The sequence below is a fragment of the Cynoglossus semilaevis genome, chromosome 12 (assembly GCF_000523025.1).
Source record: "Cynoglossus semilaevis isolate Cse_v1.0 chromosome 12, Cse_v1.0, whole genome shotgun sequence".
NCBI classification, from domain to species: domain Eukaryota; kingdom Metazoa; phylum Chordata; class Actinopteri; order Pleuronectiformes; family Cynoglossidae; genus Cynoglossus; species Cynoglossus semilaevis.
This window is the reverse complement of record NC_024318.1, coordinates 7,203,139-7,221,952: the sequence shown is the minus strand read 5'-3', so window position 1 is coordinate 7,221,952 and position 18,814 is coordinate 7,203,139. Positions and strand designations below refer to the sequence as shown.

Genomic DNA, 18,814 nt, shown 5'->3' with positions numbered 1-18,814 from the left:
GCTCCTCCCCCAGGGACAGACTTCTCTCATCTATGGATAGGAAACTAAGAAACTTCTCCAGCGTGATGTTGCACCTGGCCATCCCACTGTGGAACATCTTCCCTGCTTAATGGTGAGCTCACATCATAACCGATCACACGGTACGTGCTGATAATGTAGATGTTGGTCACCGCGGCAGCAGATGGGCCACGTGCACACTGCTACATAGCAGCCAGCCAGATTAGGCGTCCGTGGTAAATCCTAGGCCGGCTGAGTTTAATGCCGAGCTTGTGTTTAATTCATAGACCTTCCTGTCTGTGGCAGATCCACTCCAGCTCGATAATTATAACCAGAAGTTTTTGTCTGTCAGTTTTTGCCTTCTTTTTAACAATAAGGCCAAAGCAGGACTCAGAAGAATCTATAAAAGACTCCTGTTGTTTGATTCACAGACATACATTTAGACTAACACTGCAGTCTGTTACAGTGGAGGGAAAAAACCTTCCTATTTATTGTTCCATATGTTGAATTAATACGCAGATTTAGGTTCTATCTTAATTATTGACACCTTAATTACAAAAATCAGGAGGTTCAGCTGCACATACGTATGCAGGTTTATACAGAGAAAATATAGGTTGTTGCATTTAGTATTCTACTTCCATTTATTTGTATCACTATAAAAACTTCTTCAGAAACTATGGGGATGTACAGATGTATTTTTCCTGTCCTTTTATCACAGCATTTGTAATCTTCAGTTTAAATATCCTGAGACACTTTTCCAGGTGTTTGTAATTCCACAAACCCCCTACTCTCCTCCCCCAGGGTCAGTCAAATTTTACCAAGAACTTGCCAAATGGCACATCCACAAAGAGAAAACTGTTCATTGAACAGTGATGGATTTCATTGTGAGCGTAAAAAAATGTTAAACACATAAAAAGTATATGGACAATGTTCAGGCTGCATGGTGAAGTAGCAGTCGTTGCTCTTGCCTTACAGCACGAAGGTCACAAATTCAAATGGTCTTTGTTTTCACCTTTTGGTGCTTTTGGTCTTCTAAAGTAATGATGTTCTCCTGTGAAGAAATTGGTGTAAAACGTTCACCCTGTTACAGTGGTACTGTAGTCATTACAGCAACAGAGAAATTGTCTTGATTATTCCAGGCGAGGCAGAGAGACAGGTATGTGCACCTACTTATGCAGCATTTTTCAGAGGTATTGTTGATATCATTGCTGTGCAAATGTTACATACCTCCAAACTTGTTAGAGAAAGAGAGACGGATGTGTGCGCCGGAACAAAAAGAAAAATGCAAAACAGGCGTCTTAAACTGGAGTGCAGAGAGAGTTCACGTTTTCACTTGAATTTAACCGTTTTGTTTTAGGCAGCTGTGGGTTTGGGGGAAGAATGAATGTATCTCCATGAATTCATTTTGCAATGCATGCTTTGAAATATGCTGCATACATTTAGGAGAGTGTTCTGAAAATTGTGGCTTGTCCAATCACTTCATATTAAATGATGTAGAGAGTAGAATATTGTTGCTAAGTGTTTCTGCAGCTCACAAAAACTCCAACAACAACAAGAACAAGTAAAACTAATCACTTGTTTCTGGCAGTTAGCCGGACTTTGCATGAAATATAATTGAAATCTGATATCAGGGTTTTGGAGATTGCATCTAGCAGATGTAAACAACAAGGAGCAGACAGGAATAATTAAAAAAAATAAATCCCAAGGCATTTTCCTGTGCACATGTAGATGGACATTTGAGGTAGCCTTTTTTACTGTTAAAGCTGGTTGATCTATTTTAACTCGTAGGTTGACTAACCCACAGGTTGAAGGGAGAAAGCATGGACCAAAGCAACCTCCGATGTCACCATACAGCAGTCGACGCCTGCTGTTTTTCCTTTATCAGGAGCTCTTAAGGCTCCGTGTAGCTGAAAATTGCAGCCCAACACTTGAATTCCCAGAAGCAAGAGAAAATCCAAATAAATAGGAAACACTATTCACTCTGACATGAAGCCAGTGACAGATGAACGATTTTTTTTTCAACAATATGAGAAAATCATACCAGCCTTTTGTCAGGTCTGTTGAGCCTAGAAATGTGTTTCAGGTTAAAATGAACCATCGAAGCAGTCAAAATGTATGTTATATTTCTTTTTATTAAATGGAAGAAGCTAAAATACATCCTTGAGAAAAAAATACTTTTGTTCACAGAGTAATAATGCCCATTAGATGGCAGCAAAACAATGCATAGAGCACAAAAACCTAGAAAGAAAACATTGGCAAGACAAGAGGCAAGAGAATTAAATAGTAAATTATTTTATTTTTTTCTTGGTGAACAAAACTTTGTAATTGGGTTTTTGCAAAAAACTTTATCTCTATAAAATGATTCGAAATTTGTTTGCACTTAACGGAGGTGCACAGCCTGATGGAAAGGTGTAGCTTTGCTCTATAGTCACCCTGTCCACCATATGATACCATGACAACAGTCAGTAATTTACCACTGGTTTAAATTTCTGACTAAAACTGTATTTTGTTTTTATCCTGCCAGACATTTTCTCTGTGGACCAGAACACAAGAGACGAGTTTCTTGGAATATCCATGTTTATTGTTCTGTTAATATTTTTTACAGTTTCCTAAAATTTAAATAAAATCAGTTTCATCATTGCCATAAATTGCTTCACTTGAAGCAAGGAATTTGATGTGAGGTTTTGGTTTTCAGTGTGGTAGATGTAGGATGCTCGTCAGTGTTCTAACTGATTAGTGATGATCCAGATAGCCACCCAGGGAGGACGAGTGATCACTCTGACAGCGGCTGTGGCAGGCAGCCTTCTGATGTTTGCCTAATCAGCTCTCTAGTGGCTCAGTGGTCGTTTCACTGGTAGCCCGCTGATGTTAGAACGCTAAACGACGAACACACAGTAACATTTTACAAGCAGAGCTGCAGGATTTCTTTGTATTTTCTTTCATTTAGTAGCTTCGTGTTTTGTTAGGGACCAGACATTAAACAGATGATGATGGTTTCTAAACTACTGCTCATCTCATATTATTTAAAGCAACACATCCTCAACAAAACCTCAGCCTCGTAATAGTGAATGACGACAGAAATAATGGTTAGTGTGACAACTTCTAGGCAAAATAATTTATCCAACAGACGTTGTAGTCTGAAATTTTAAATATCTATAGATTTCCCCTTAGCCTCCTCTTTCCATTTAGCCTGGAAAGCTAGCTTGCACTAATGATACTCTGTCCAGAAGAGGAAGTGAAATCAACTCTTCCTGCATTAATGCACCAGAGCAAAGACTGGCTGAGAAGATTTACTCTCTTGAGAAACTCTAAAAGACCCCACCGGAGATCACAGAGTTTTAGAATCATGGAGAGGAGCTTTTTGGGAAGCAATTAACAATGTCACATGGGCGGGAAGTCAAATGTAGCTGAACCAAACACAGTTGGAGCACCGGAGATATTTCCCAAAAGTATTACGTTTGGAGTATTTTTTTACATCTTTAAGATGTGTGAGGTTTAGGAAAGCCAGTCTCTAATGTGTTAAAGACATTTTATTAAAAAGGTACCATATCACTACCCAACCCTGACTTCCATAGTAAACTTTGTAAAGAAATAGTACAAATGTAATTTGTCTCCAAGGAATTGACAATGTGTTCACTGGTGTGTTTTTTTTAATTAATTTTCTTGCTAACAAATATATTACATTTACATTTAGCAGACACTTTTATTAGAGAAGAAGTTTAAGAGGTATTTCCACTTCTCTCCACTTCCTGTGGAGACAAATACAGGAGGAGACAGAGGAGAGCATGGTGACAGGGACGTACAGGAAAGTACTAGGACTGGAGGTGCTCTCTGAAGAGCTGGGTCTTCATGAGCTTGTTGAGGACAGGCAGAGACACTCCTAATACTATTGACTTGACTACTGGAAAGCAGGAGCCAGTGTTTACTCTGCTTCCTTTCTTTTCAGCTGATTGAAGTTTTAATTAGCTTTTTCATTATCTTTGAATTGTATTTGTATTCATTTTATCCTTTGTTTGATGGATATATTCTCTCATGTGATGTAAATCAGAAAACTGGCTGTAGTTATTTTACTCCTTGGTGTGTTTACTGTGGTTTGGGTTGAACTCACCTACATACAGTACTGCATGTCACCCTGCTGTATTTCTGACAGAGCTGTAACACACATAACGGCAGTGTTTTCAGGTCATTGCATATCTGAGTACACACATAAAATACTCTTGCTACTATGTATTCAACAACCTGAATTCATACTGATTATATATATTTTTTTAAATAATATTTTTCCTAAAGATTGTTGATTTTTTTGGAGTGGGTGGTCAGTCTGTTTTACAATGTAATCACAAGTCCTTCATTTTTATGCAGTTAAACTTTTTGTGCAGCGGTTTCCTTCACCTGTTTTCTGCAGCTGTGAAGTTTTGAAAAGTTCCAAAATCAGATCAATGGAGGCAATAAAGCAAATCCTGATGAGAAATTAGCACACACTCTGAGAGAGCGGGTAATGTTTATCTCAGTGTTTGTCTGGAGATTACACGTGTGCGTCCTTGTTCTAGTATAAGTGTCATTATCCCATAACAAGCAATTGTGTCTCACTCACTCACTATCCCATATTATCATCTCTGTCTGTGTGATGCAGATGATGAACTAATGAGCTACACTTGCCATAAAAAAAATCCAAAGTGATTTTCCTGATCAGATGGCAAGTTGGCAATTTCTGGCCTAGTTAACATTTAAACCACACTTAGCACACTTTGTAATGTGAAAAAACCCTTCGGGGGCTCATTTTTATTTTTATGGGGGTGCAGGTACATCTGGGCAAGACGGTGGCAAATTTGAATAAAAAAAAAAACCGCAGGTTTAATTGTCTGTGAAGGTTTTTCTCTGGGCTGATTAAGTGTCTGGAGAGTCGTTATGTTAAACAATGCTGGTTGTTCGCCCCCTGACCCACTTTCAGGTTGTTGGTTTCACCTAAAGGCGAGATGTGAATAACAGCCGTGGAGGTGTAATTAGTTAAACTATTAAAGAGTGACTGAGGTGTATGGGCTTCAGAAAGGTCCTATTTGTGCAAAAAAATATATCTGTACTAAAAACTAATTTTTGAAAACAAACGTGAGTCAGCTGTGAGACACCAGTGTCACGACACCTACCAGGTGTTAAAGTTTTTTATATATATATATATATTTGTATATCATGTCCTAAAAATCAAACCTAATTTGCTTTATTCTTTCCACCCTAATATTAGTCAGCAGTTTTCAAACACAGCATTAATTGATTTTACTTTTTCCATCACTCCAGTCGGCCGTGACTCAAACAAACCGTAAATACAGCCCTAATAGATGGGCATAATCTTGTACTGTTTACCCTGCAGATTTGTACGATGACATCACTGCCAGCTACGTACAGCTTGGCAGTCAATCTCAGACCAACTTGCATTCAGCTGCAGAGTCACTTCAGTAGTTGTCCTATTTAATTTGCAAATGTGTTAAGTAAGAAATAAAGACTTTTACAACGTTTTTTATGGAGGTGTACGGCTCCATAGAAAAGCAATGACTCTGAGCTGTCAGTGATGTCACTAGGTTCCTTCAACCAGTCAATAAAAAGCTGTAAGAGTGTTTGTTAGCACATTATAGCAGTATGAGATACAACATGTATATTCTCAGTGTACACGTTTGAGTCAGATCCTATTAGCTAGATACTACCAAAGTAAAGAGTGAACTAAAACTGTAAAATAATTTAAATAATTGATAAAAAATCAATAAAATAAAAGTCTAAATATGATTTAATTACTGATGTTTTTAAAAAGTGAGAAAATATATTTTCCATATAAAGATGATTTTCTTCTTCCTGTTGTCCCTCTACTGGCTAACCAGCCAGACGTGTCAGCCCGTGTAGTATTTCATGGTCCAGACAGTTGACGAGGGAAGTGTGGGCTCACACTTTTGATGTGATAATTTGTTGTGTCCTCTTAGTGTCTCCAGTCATCAGTCAACCAAGGATTTACACAGCTGTCCCTTTGATCCATTACCCTCTGCACACCTGCGTGATGGGCATTTTAAATCGTTGGTTAAACAAAGCATTAATCAAACCAGGGGACCGAGGGAGACAAACACATGGTGCCACATACATGACCTTGCCTGTGACCTTATGGCCCTTATTACTTGAACTATTTCTGTGTACTGCCTGCAGGTCAATCCCAAATAATCAATATGTTGCTAACTTGATATCCTAGCTAACCTCGCGGCTTATTTAACATAGAGGTCGACGGTATAGATTGGCATAACCGCACGGGTAAGATCTATCATTTGGACTTACTTTGAAGTGGACTAAAACTGCATTTTTGTGGGCCATAAAAATTTGCAGGCTTGCAGCGGTTTTGCAGAATTTCTGTGTGATATCAAGTGTGGGTGTGTGTGTGTGTGTAAGGGTTTAACATTGTCCTTTTCTCCCCTCTGGCCAGAGTGTTCCCTTTAAAATCCATCTATTAGACACGGTTCTTATGCCGCTCGCCAGAGTTCTGTCACATGGATGGTAATATAAGATAGTCTTCATCCCAGCCATCGCTTGGCTGTAACTTAACGACAGGATGTACAGCATGTGTGATGACTAAGGCCTTGTGAGAATATTACATTGTAGTTATATAGTCACGTTTAGTGTTCAATTTCTACAGGCTGTATTAGTCATAGTTCTCTGCTTAAATCCAGGTCTTTCACAAGTGTTTGGAAGACGTATGAAATAATTATTGACGTAGACATTTGTCTCACTCTGCAAGTGTGAAATTACTGCTTAAATTTAGCTGCAATGATTTGTCAAAACACAAAAGTATAAGTCAAGAAGATCTAAGACAGTACAAAAAAATAATATAAATAACTAAGCTATGTCATTAAAGATGGAAAACACTTTTTCTATCAGAAAACATCTTTGAATGTCTTTCACACCAGACCACAACTGGCTTCTTAGTTATGTTTAAGGAATCATATTGTGTTCTTTGTTCTTAAGAACTACAAAAACAAGCCTAACATAGTCTGTGATGTCTGTCTGTGGCGTCTGTCTGTTCCCTGGTCCTGCTGTCTGCTGTGTGGGGTTAATCATCGTGATCACACTCACCTGTGTCTGATCAGCTTCACTCGTGTCACCTGGTGCCCTGGGTATATGTACCTCTCTCCCTCACTCTCTTGTCTGTTTGTGTTAAGGCCTGTTAAAGGTTCAAGCCTTGAGGATCATGTTTGGGAATGTTCCAAGCCCTGTAGTTAATGCCTGGTTTCTGTTCAAGTGAGTTTTTTTTTTTTTGGTTGTTTGTTTTTGCATGTTGTTAGTAAACCTGAAGAGAGTCTCCCTCGTGCTGCACTTGGGTCCTTCCTGTTTCCTGCCATAATGGCACATAATGGAATCATTTTGATTTTGTTCCTTCCTGTTTTAAAATTGCTCCTTTTTGAGGCTTAACAAAAACAAATAAAAGGTAGGGCAGACTTTTTGACTTACCCTTGAAGATGGAAAGTCATCATGTTGTCTAAATGTCTCTGAATTGTAACAGAAATGAGAAGAAACATTGAAGCTTCGTAGTCTTATTGTTTTAACAATTTGAACCAGAGCCATTTAAAATAATAAATATTTTTATTCAGTTTGTTAATAATTAAAAACTGTTCAGAAGGTTGTTTTTTTTTTTTTTTAACTATTTTTACCAGTGTGACTGGGGCTTAACAATGGGTAGCCCCCCCTTCTGTTAAGCCTCAGAACAGCCACACTGCATTAGTCTCATTCCGTTGGAACATGATGTTTTCCATGACATTGCACATTTGTCATAGTGACATGGAATTTCTAGGCAGTAACTTCAGTGCACCTGCTTTTTGTCAGGGGTGAAGTTTGTAACCCTGTCATAAAATAAGATGATATAACAGCACATCCTACAGCGCTGTCACTAACAGTGTGTTTCTCTACGTTAATGGTTCACATGGTTTTACAGCATGGTTTGTTCTGAGATGCTCCCTCTTTAGGTGTGTGTGAGTGAGAGAGTGTGTGTGTACGCTGACAAGCTGTGTTTATGGGCTCATTTAGTTTTACCAGTGTTGTTGGGACACATTTTAAGGTCCTGTGACTGTGACAGTGAGGTTTTCTGAGGTTCTTATCTCTGCTTGGAATTAGGATCAGATTATAGTTTGGGTGATTATTAAGATTTTCATTCATATTTAATGGTTACGGTTAGAGTGACAGGCTTGGGAATATGTATTTAGACACCAATGTGGGTGTATGGGCTTGTAAAAAAAAAAAAAAAAAGTTACTGTCTGTTGTTAAATCTTCATGCTCAGAATTATTGAGAGATTTGAGCGGAGCAGACATTGACGGCCTCAGTAAAAAGGTTCATTTGGTTCTCATTAAATCACACTTTGCACAGACTGACTATTTTGTCATGATTTAATAAAAGGTTTAAGAGAAGTTGATTTATTTTTCCAACACGTTGTAACCCATGTGACTCAATGCTTTGAAATATGACATAAATTATATGTTTAAACCATGAACATTTTCCTCGGTGAAATGTATACATTTGAGTTTGGAGGGAAAGGTGTCATACAGTAGACGGAAACATTCGTCAGCCTTGGCATTAGTATGACATGGCTGTAATCAAAGGTTGCTGTCTACTGCCTGGCTGCGATTAAATTATGCCCCTCATCTTGAACAAAAATTACAATTTTCAAAAGCGTGCATTTAACTGTCGTCTTAAAAGGTCAATCATTGCCTGCAATGTGTGTACATGTAGAAATGGACATAAGAAAAAAACAACCGTTTTAGTAATGTAATCAATGTGTCAATGTAACTGCAGTTATTCATATGGGCCTTTCCAAGCTGATACACCAGCTGGGTTTTTCCACTCGTCTGACGCTAACACACTTTTGTTATTTATTGTAGTGAGTTTCCATTTGGTGTCGGGCAGGTGTGATACAGCTGAGCGTTTTTAATTAGAAACGGCTTTACACAGACCCTGATGTTAATTAGATCGTTTCATGTCAAACCAGTATCAGTAAAGTTTGTACCACGGTATGAGATACTGCTGGATGTTCTGTTGAGCTTTGGGGTTTTTTTTTTTTTTTTTTTTTTTCTATTGACAGGTTTGTTATTACAAGAGACTGGTTTATTTTATTTTATTTTATTTATGCAACCACACTATCATTTGACTTAATTAAAAACAATGCACTATTTGTGTTTTTTATTCTCATACTTACAGATAACAATGAATGCCCTGTCAAAAAAAAAATACACAAAACTGTTCTACATTTACTGTCAACTTATGTTGTATTTCAATTATTTTCTTTCCTTCAAAAAAATCAGATGACAGCTTTCCAATTTATTCCTAGAAACAATATAGTCAAATAGTCCACCTTAACTTCTGTAAATAAAGTCTTTTGGGTGAACAAATGACAAGTAGACAATATCGGCTGTCTTTATCAGTCCCTCCTCCATTATTTGTGCTCCATCCACAACGTTCTATTACTTATCATCCCGCAGTTATTCATATTGGCCTTTCCAAGCTGATACACGAGCAGAGTTTTTCCACTTGCCGGGACTTCACTTCTCCACGCGTTGTTTTATCTTAGGCACACGCATGAAAATGGCCTTAGGGAGAGCGACGACACTGTCTGCTTTGACTCATCTCACTGTCTGACACTGAAGCGTCGGCCCTGGCAGGAGGAAGAAAGAGAAAGAGAGAATATTTAATCTGACATTGTCATTCTTTATAGAAACCTCACGCTGCTGTGACAAACGCGGGGGTCAGCAGCTCTCCACACGGCCGTGGGAGCCCTGTTAGAGTTGTTGCAGCTCAAATCAAATTAAATTATACTTTACAGTCTCCACAGGGACTTTCAGGGAATTGTAACTGTTAAGACAGCTGAAGAACAATGCAGTGTTTGGTATACTTCATAAAAGTAAAGTAAGAAACACTTGCAGTGTGGCAATGTGGCAAAAACCTTAAAGTTTAAACAAATAACATTATTTAAGGCAGTGCTTCACAAGTGTCTGCCAGAGCACACACTTTACATTTGAGAAATCCCATGGTGCACCATCAATCAAAAATGTCTTAAAACTGAATCTTGTGAAATATAATCTATTTTCAATGTATTCACAATTGACTATCTTGGTGTAAACCCTGCACCTGTTTAGTTGAACCCAGTGCTTATATACTCACAGGAATTGAAAGAAAATAGGAGAATAATCTTAACAGGTTTGGGTTTAAGTATAATAACATCCACCAAAAGTTTGGAACTCACATTAAGAAATAGGTAATTGCGTGGTGGTTGCTAAATGTCAGGAAAAAAATTAAAAAGGTTAACAAGACAAAAATATTTTTGCAGAGAAAATCTCAGGCCTCACCGGTGCAAATTAGAAAAACATAGCCTCCTTGCTCTGCTAGCCTACCTGCAACCCAGATCTACCAAGTAAAAGCATTGGCACAATACTTGGTTGGTGTCTCAACTGAAGTTGCATGTTTTTATTTGACAGTTTGTTTGTTTTTTTTTTTCTACAGATTTTATTCCTATGGACTGATTGCCCAACGGGGACAGAATCTTACGAACTTCCTCAGGACGTCACCTACATTTCCTTGATGACCCGGGTTGGATTCTTGACCCTCTGATTGTTTTTGCTTATATCGAATCACAGTGAAATATGGGAACTTTACTGCTTCACTTTGTGGTAATCATTGTGGCTGTCAACAAAATAAGTTGCCAGCTAGGTTGCCACCCACAAGCTTTACTTGAATGGAACCCTAAAAAACAAACAGTCCAGATGAACTGGACTCTTGTAGGAAACATCTGTAAAAACAGGTCTGACTGTTTTGGTGCCCAGGAGGGAGACGGATGGAGCAGACACCTCAGCTTCCCACAGATATGTCCACTTCAGCTGCAATTCGGAGACAAATTGCTGATGACCGCTGATGGAACACTGGAGTCATACGGCATCAGGATCCTCAATGTATCAAAAGAGAACTTTGACAGCTGTTCCACAGACGGACAAGAAAATGATCAATTTCTTTTCCCCTTCAATATAAATGGAAGCGCGCAAGTCGGGGTAAAGTGGCTTTTCCCGGGTCATCATTACTTCATCGCTCTACATGAGGGAGATACACAGCTCTGCAAACTTGGCTTGAGGCTGAACGTGTCTGTTAAAATGCAGCTCTGTCAGAGTTCTCCTCTGCTTCGCCTTTGTTCAGGGAACGGCATTTGTCAAACAGACCTTTGGGAAGGTGCCTACCACTGTCGGTGCCACCGCAACTATTCTGGGAGGTTTTGTGAAAAGTTCGATGCTTGTTTGGACAACCCTTGTAAAAACAAAGGAGTCTGTTTGAGCAATGGATCCACCGATCCAACCAGGAAAACACACAAATGTCTGTGTCCTCCACATTTTACAGGTAAGGACAAAAAACTGTTCAATTTCATTGATTTTCACATTTGGTTTGACTCTGAAAGCAGGAAGCTGCTAAGACAGGTATATACTACAAAGGCCTTCCCAAGCACATACATTTACATATCCCCGAACATTCACCAACTCCCCAGATTGCTGGGGAGCTGTTCCAAAACACCTCTACTCCCAATAGAGGAAGAATGGGAAGACTTCGTCCACTCCTTTTGATCCACATAACCCCCTTTTGTTTTGCTGGACCTCAACTCTCCGTCCACTTCCTCTGTGGTAACACCCCGCTCAACAAAAGGTCTCTGACCCTGCTGAATCATGGAACAGCAGCGCCACATAGTGGTGACTGCAGGCACAACCATGGTAATATGATTGGCCACAAGAGGCCCAACCTCTCTTCCCCTTTGGTCTACCACATTTAAACACACACCTGGGAAGTTGAAAACCACTTCCACAGACAGGTAAAAAAATTCAAACCACTGATGCATTAGAAGTTATTCTCGATCTTGGTTATTAATAACTGATGTACGAGATTGTCTTGAATACTTCTCTGTCGTTTTATTTTGCTCATTGGACCTGTTCTCTTTTGGCGTTTTAATTTTGGTGCTGTGACTACAGGGAGAAGAAATCCTCCAATTGGTGCCGTGCGAACGAAAAGAGCCGAGACCCAGATCAAAACACAGCTAGAATCTTTCAGAACCTACTGGCATATTTGACCTCTAACCTTTTTTAACCTTTGAACCAAATAAAAGAAAAACTTGCTGTTCTGAAGTTGTTTTTTTTTTCCATTTCTCAGAGAAAATCTTTTCTATATCAACTCTTGTCCTTTGCCTTGAATCAAAAAAAAAAAGATAATAAAGTCGGCAAACTACTTTCATTTCATCCTTTGTGTTGAGATTTCCACCTGTCCTGTGGGAGATAGGGGTTTGATTCCCTGATAGGGGAGATGAAGAGATCAATACAGGATTGTTTTTCAAGGATTATCTTGTACTTTATATCTAGAAATAATGGCTTGCTCAGCAATATCCCTCTGTTGGCAAACAGTGAAGGAACAGCTTTACTACAGATGATTACTTGTCCCAGTGTAAAAAAAAAATAGGGTTTAAAATAAAACAGCTTCAAGGACTTTAGGTACAAAAAAAGTTTGTTAGCAAGAAAAAAGTGTTAAATTGCTGAAATGTGTCCTTGTGATTGACATTGACTGTAACAGTGAAAATATATCCAGTAGCCAAATTTAGCCTTGCAGAAAAAGTGTGAATAGCAAAGGGCTAAAATTCACTTTACAAATGACGATGACTGTATATGCAAATATTTACTGTTGGCTAATGCATCCAGTAGGTGGCAGAAATGCTACCCAGAAAATTCAGATCTACCAATTAAAGTTATAAAAGAGGAGCATTGTTAGCTGGGTTAGCTTAGCCTAGGCTTGCAGGAGAGTTTTAATGTTAAAATTAAAACATTTTTAGACTAAATGTTGGAATGCAACAATAGTGTTAGACTTGAACTAGCCAGAGGCTAACATAAGTGTGAGTCATCAGGTTTAATCAGTATATTCTACAAAGCTTAAACATGCAGCACAACAAAGCTGCATTACTGATGCAAACAAATTAATATTAAAATGGCTCACTTCCTGAATGGCTTCTTTCCAAATGTCTTTTCTGCCAACTTGTACCCGCTGCTACAGTGTTATGGATGCTGGTGATTTCATTTTAATTTCTACAATTAGGGACTTAACAAGCAACCCCAGAGCCATTTCAGTTAATGATATATTTTTTCTTTTTGTATATGTGTGTTAACATTTAGTAACAAATGTGCCATTTGTTTTAGGAGTAAACTGCTCTGAGGTCATCGGAAAAGAAAACTGTGAGAGAGTTTGTGATCATGGGACGTGCGTTCAAGTGTCATCAGTTTCCTACACATGCATGTGTGACACAGGGGTAAATGGTAAGTCCATCTCTTTCACAATGTTTCATCATTTTTTCTTAACACTTAAGAGAGCAGAGCTCTATTCTGAAATCCAAAAGTGCTTTTATTGGCCCCAGTTGGACAATGATCTTAAGAAGGGTCACATATTCTAACCTAAAAAAACCACAAAGGGCCTTTAAACCTGCTTCCACTTGATGCTGTATTTTATAGTAATATATGAAGCCACCACTACATGTTACGAGCAGTGACATGTGGCTATAAAAGCCTGTGGTAAACTGCCGACGGGCTAACTGCGCGTCACTGTTGATGAAACAAAGCTTTACGGCAATCCTTTAAAATATAATTTATTGTTTGTTGTGACATTATTAAATACAGAGTTTGATGCTTGTCAACATCTGTGAAGCTTGTATTTTTAATATTATTCTGATTTCTGAAAATTTGATTTATATCAATGTTAACATGGAGGTAGTTATTAAATTCACAACATAATTATGTTTACATCAGGTTTATGTTGTTATGCAGATTGTATTTTCTGTGTGGTTTAATTTATTAAAATCTAATAAATAATAATATTTTTCCTGGTACAAATGCTTAAAACAATGTAAGAGTGTTGCACAAAAATAATCATAATTACTGTAATATTAAAGAAGCAAGTGAATTTTTTTCTACTCTAAAGAGAAATGTTCTTGTATTTTTTGTTTTGTAGAAGCAAGTGAATTTTTTTCTACTCTAGAGAGAAATGTTCTTGTATTTTTTTTGTTTGAAGAAACCAGCAGCAATTCTTGCGATGAACAATTGTATTTCCGAACATACTGAAACTGATTTCTGTTTTTAATTAATTAATTAATTAATTTAAACCACATCGCCCTCTTATGTTCAGGGGCATACAAAGTTCAAAATGTTAATAATTAAACAAAAGATTAACTTAAATAATAAAAGCCTCTTTTACTTCAAAAAAGAAAAAGAAAAAAAAATAGAATAAGCACGTAACTTCCGATTGGATAAAACCAAACCAGACGTAAGTCACAGCATTAACTACATTGATAATTCATCTGGTTCACATCGAAAACAAATTGGTGGATCAAATGCACCCTGTGCTTCAGCAGCTTTTATCTAATTTTCCTTTAACTGCTGCTGCTGCTGCTGCTTCTGTTTTCTCAAATAAACAGATTGGAATGAGTTGCACTGGCGCACTCGCAGTGTCCTCTCGTCCCATCAGCTTCTTGGGAGTTCTGTGGAGCTCGTGCTTCCTCTACCTTCCTGCTGCAGTCGCCTCATTAATCAAGTGGAAGTTAGTGGCTGCTCCAGAGCTGGCTGCCCTCACAGGCCAAAGTCTATGCGCAAAGAATAATGAGCCAAACTCATGGGACATTTCAAATGAGATTTTCTTTTGATTTGACTCGACTTTGCAGAAGCTCCAGGGTATTTGTTGCCAACTAATCCCATTTTTGGAGGGGGCATTTCCACATTGTATGAGATTGTGATAGTTGTGCCGTTTAGTGGCGAGAACAATCAAGATTTGACGTTGTATTTAAACACAATATGTGTGTCCGTGTAAGGGATGGGATGCATGTAATTGGTTTTGCTATATTTTGCTATGTGTAATACTTTCTTAAAGGATAAAGTCTGTTCAGATCTGGGATAAACACTGATGCCAGCACAAATGTTTGGAAATAAAAAGTTATGCATTATTAGCTGAAAACAGTCCATTCCAGGTCAGGAAATTCCTTCATCATTTGTGTCATAAATATATACAGATTTTCCCAGTTTTCTCTGTTACAACATGGACCTTCCGAAAGCTTTGAGTGAACCACTTTTTACAAAGTCAGTTTCTGTTAGTAGGAAAGTGAGCCGAGGCTTAAGGAAGCCACTAAGTTGGACGCAGTAAGATTGATGCCCACAGAGGAGGCTAGCAGGAGCCTCTGGGACATGAGCGCTAGTATCAGCAGGGGGATTAAAGAGAATATGCAAAGAAAGAGTAGCTGCAGAAGATAAATGTGTAGGTACCTGGTGAGGAACACAAAAAATGAAAAGCCTCACTTGGGAATTCCGTCAAATTTCATTCACCTTGAACCTTCAGTGAATTTGTTCTAATTTTATCCTTTGCATACAGTGTCACTGTGGCGTTACCTTGTCTGTGTTTAGCTCCTGATGGTGAGAAAGGAGTAGAGTGGGTGTTTATATTTCTGTAAAAACACATTAGACACTTAACTTTCTAACTAACTGCTCATTAAAACATTTTACAAGACTTGGAATTAGTGATTTAGAACAGAAAGAAGATAGAAAGTCTTTTCAGATCGCCATTAATACAGAGATACTTCATGAACTTACTGCACCTTCAACAAGCATTTGTCATCAAGAGTCTGATGGAATTTTGAACAATCCAATATTAGCATAATTCTTGACAAAGACTCTTCCAAAACACTCTGAGACACCTGAGAGACTTGTGGTAACCCATATTAGTAAATAATTAATATTGGACGTCTTGTAATTAAAACGTCTTCTGGAAACCTTTTGACTCATCTCAGTTATTAACAATTTTCTCCTTGGTTGAGGGCTACTCTCCAGCTCCCCCCTCGACGTGCCATGGGTTTTCACAAATTCTATAACGTAAGATGCATTTTGACGTGCGTGCTGTGATGAAAGTGATAACAGTGACACATTGTCTATCTAATAGGACCACCTTGTGAGAAGAAAAAAGGCGCCTGTCAGCCAAACCCCTGCAGAAACGGCGGCCTGTGTGAAGAAAGCCCTGAAGGCTTCCTTTGTCACTGTCCGGTGAGATTCCAGGGCCTCGACTGCGATTCCAGGGTTGACGTTGATTGTGCGTCATTGTCATGTCAGGACGGCCAGCAGTGCACCGGAGGGGAACATGTGAGGAGTTTATTTCGTTTATTCCTTGCTCTTTTTTTTTTGTTTTTTTGTTTTTTGTTTTTTTTAGCTGGGATATAAAAAGAAAATGACACGTGAAAATTAATATGCTTTCTTAAAAACTAAATTAAATTGCTTCCGTCTGAAGGCTGCAATAGCAATTAATATTTTCTCTTTACTGGAAATGAGCTTTGGGAGAATGCAGTTGCTTTCTGTAGCATTTGATTAAATGTCCCGCTGCATATTTAGGTGTCAGTTTGCAACGGCTCATCAAAGCATTTGTAATTGGATGCCTGCTGTAATTTTCACCTTTCTCTGAAAATGTTATTGTAGCAATACAATATGTGCTGCGGAGGCAATAGTGTTTGTAATGTAGGAGAGGATACTCCAGAGGAAATGCAGTAATGGCCTAATTGTCTTTTCCGTGACCTTTGTTTTGCTCATTACACTTTTCCAAGTGCTCTATATATTTTCACAGCCCACCTAAGACTACAGTGGAGGAGGCTTAAAGGGACATTTATCAAAATAATGCCCAATATCGCTGCTGCTTGACATAAATATTGGGTTTTTTTTTTCTGAGAGTGTTATTTCAAATTTAAATCCTTTTAACTTTGACTTACAACACCAATAGTGTCTTATAAGATTTGCAACCCATAACAGTCCCATTCTCACTCGCCGGTAAAGATTTGCAGGTACCACTAATGAATGGGAGACATTGTGAATTCACGGTAAATTGCTCTTTTATTGATAATGTTCTGCACTTCTATAGGCTGGTTTTTTTTCATTCTTACCCTGCCCCCCCTCCGCTCTCCCCCCGAGACAAGTGACCTTATTTGTTTGTGGCTCCACGCAGGTCTCTGAGTGTGTTTGTACAGATGGCATTGTGGTCCCAACATGCAGGAGGCAGCTGAACCCGTGCAGCCCATCACCGTGTCTCAACAACGCCACCTGCACATCCAGGGGAAATGCTTATTACTGCAGGTTAAAGATCCATTCTCCACTCTCCTAGTTCTATTTGTTTGGATAATAATATTTTGTAAATATTTTTTCCGGGATTATATTAAGCAATGTTAAATAATCATTTTGATGAGATGAGAAGGTAGGAGAAGAATCAAGGACAAGGGTGGAATCCCCTGCTAAATCTGCATGACCTCCCTGTCCTAAACTAGTGTTTATGTCTGTTACCGAAATGCCTCACAACTACAATATTTATGTGCAAACTATTTATGCTGAATTTATGCAGTTGAAATATACTAAGAGCGAGTCCTTCAGTAAAAAAGACACAAAAAAACCAAGACATTGGAAATGTCAACTTCAGTCAAGTGGATGTTTTAGCAGCACACTGTCTGGTTCCCACAGTTCAGTTCTATTTATTTTTTAAAATGTCTGAAGCAGTGTCTGATAAGCAATTATACCATGTCTAAAAAGAGAAGAATTCATAATGATAATGAAAGATAATGATCATTGAGTCCAAATGTTTTTTACTAAATATCTGATTATAATGGTGAATCATGATAAAAAGTTTATTCATAAAAACGGTAGGACCAGAGAATGTATACAAAAAAAAGTTGTCATAATATAAAAATTATGTTTCAGCCTCATCTTTATTTCATTCACTTCTATTTGAAACTCCAGGTCCAAAAGCCTCGACGTTTCATTTGTTCAGCACATACTGAGTCTGACAGTGTGACAAAGAGTTCATGTTGAAAACAAAATTGCAACTCTGTGAATGTTTTTTTTTTTTTTAAGAAAACATATTGTTAGTGCTCAGAGCTCAGGGAGGATTGATTTTGATGACACTGACCTTCTCCCAACAGATGCCTGAGAGGATTTTCTGGAAAGAATTGTGAAAAAATAATTGACTACTGCAGGCTGCTCAATATCAACTGCCTGAATGAGGGATTGTGTTTGAGTGTAATTGGTGGATATCAGGTGAGTAATTCAATGTTTCTGTCCTAATGGAATAGCCCACAAAATATGGCCACTCTGCACCTTAATGCAGGTCACAGACAGAGCAGGAGGTGGATGCATTTATAAGCAGAGTCATGATTCACACAGCACTTAGAACAAGTCTTCTGTTGTGGCATTAAGAAAGCAAACCTCATTCAGAAAGAGTCACATCTATCATCTGTTAGTCCAATGTTTAAAAAATATATTTGTATGTAGTGTTAGTCATATATTAATAATATAATATATGTATGTATATATATAAAATATATGTAATACATATATATCAAAATAAATAAATAGAAATATAGATGCTATTTAAGTATGTAATAATACGTATATAAACAATTTACAAAATAATTTTTGAAAAACTGTTCGATAAAGTTACATTTCCACAATTAATTTAGTAATGCATTTGTCTGTGGCACATATTGTTAGCAAGCTTGCCTCACAACAGTCTTTCTGAATAGTTTTGCGGAGTCTGTGAGTGCGTGTCTTCTCTGATTTCATCCCACATTTTTTAAACATAAAGATTAGGCTGTGGTGTTCACTCTGAACTGAGCTAGGAGTGAATGCGAGTGTGAACGGTTGTATGTCTGTGTATGTGGCTCTGTCACACTCTCTGATGACTACTTCCCAGTGACCCTGAACAGAAAAGTAATTGTTGGAAGATAGA

General features: G+C 38.1%; 1 protein-coding gene across 1 annotated transcript in view; it reads left to right on the top strand.

The window, feature by feature from the left end:
• The first annotated feature begins 6,885 nt into the window (after nucleotides 1-6,885).
• eys (eyes shut homolog) overlaps nucleotides 6,886-18,814 on the top strand; it is a 130,186-nt gene continuing 118,257 nt past the window's right edge. The window contains 6 exon segments of the mRNA XM_025060947.1: nucleotides 6,886-7,263; nucleotides 10,511-11,392; nucleotides 13,222-13,338; nucleotides 15,998-16,194; nucleotides 17,045-17,172; nucleotides 18,009-18,123. Of these exon segments, the coding sequence (XP_024916715.1) occupies nucleotides 10,651-11,392; nucleotides 13,222-13,338; nucleotides 15,998-16,194; nucleotides 17,045-17,172; nucleotides 18,009-18,123 (1,299 nt within the window). The 5' untranslated portion in view covers nucleotides 6,886-7,263; nucleotides 10,511-10,650.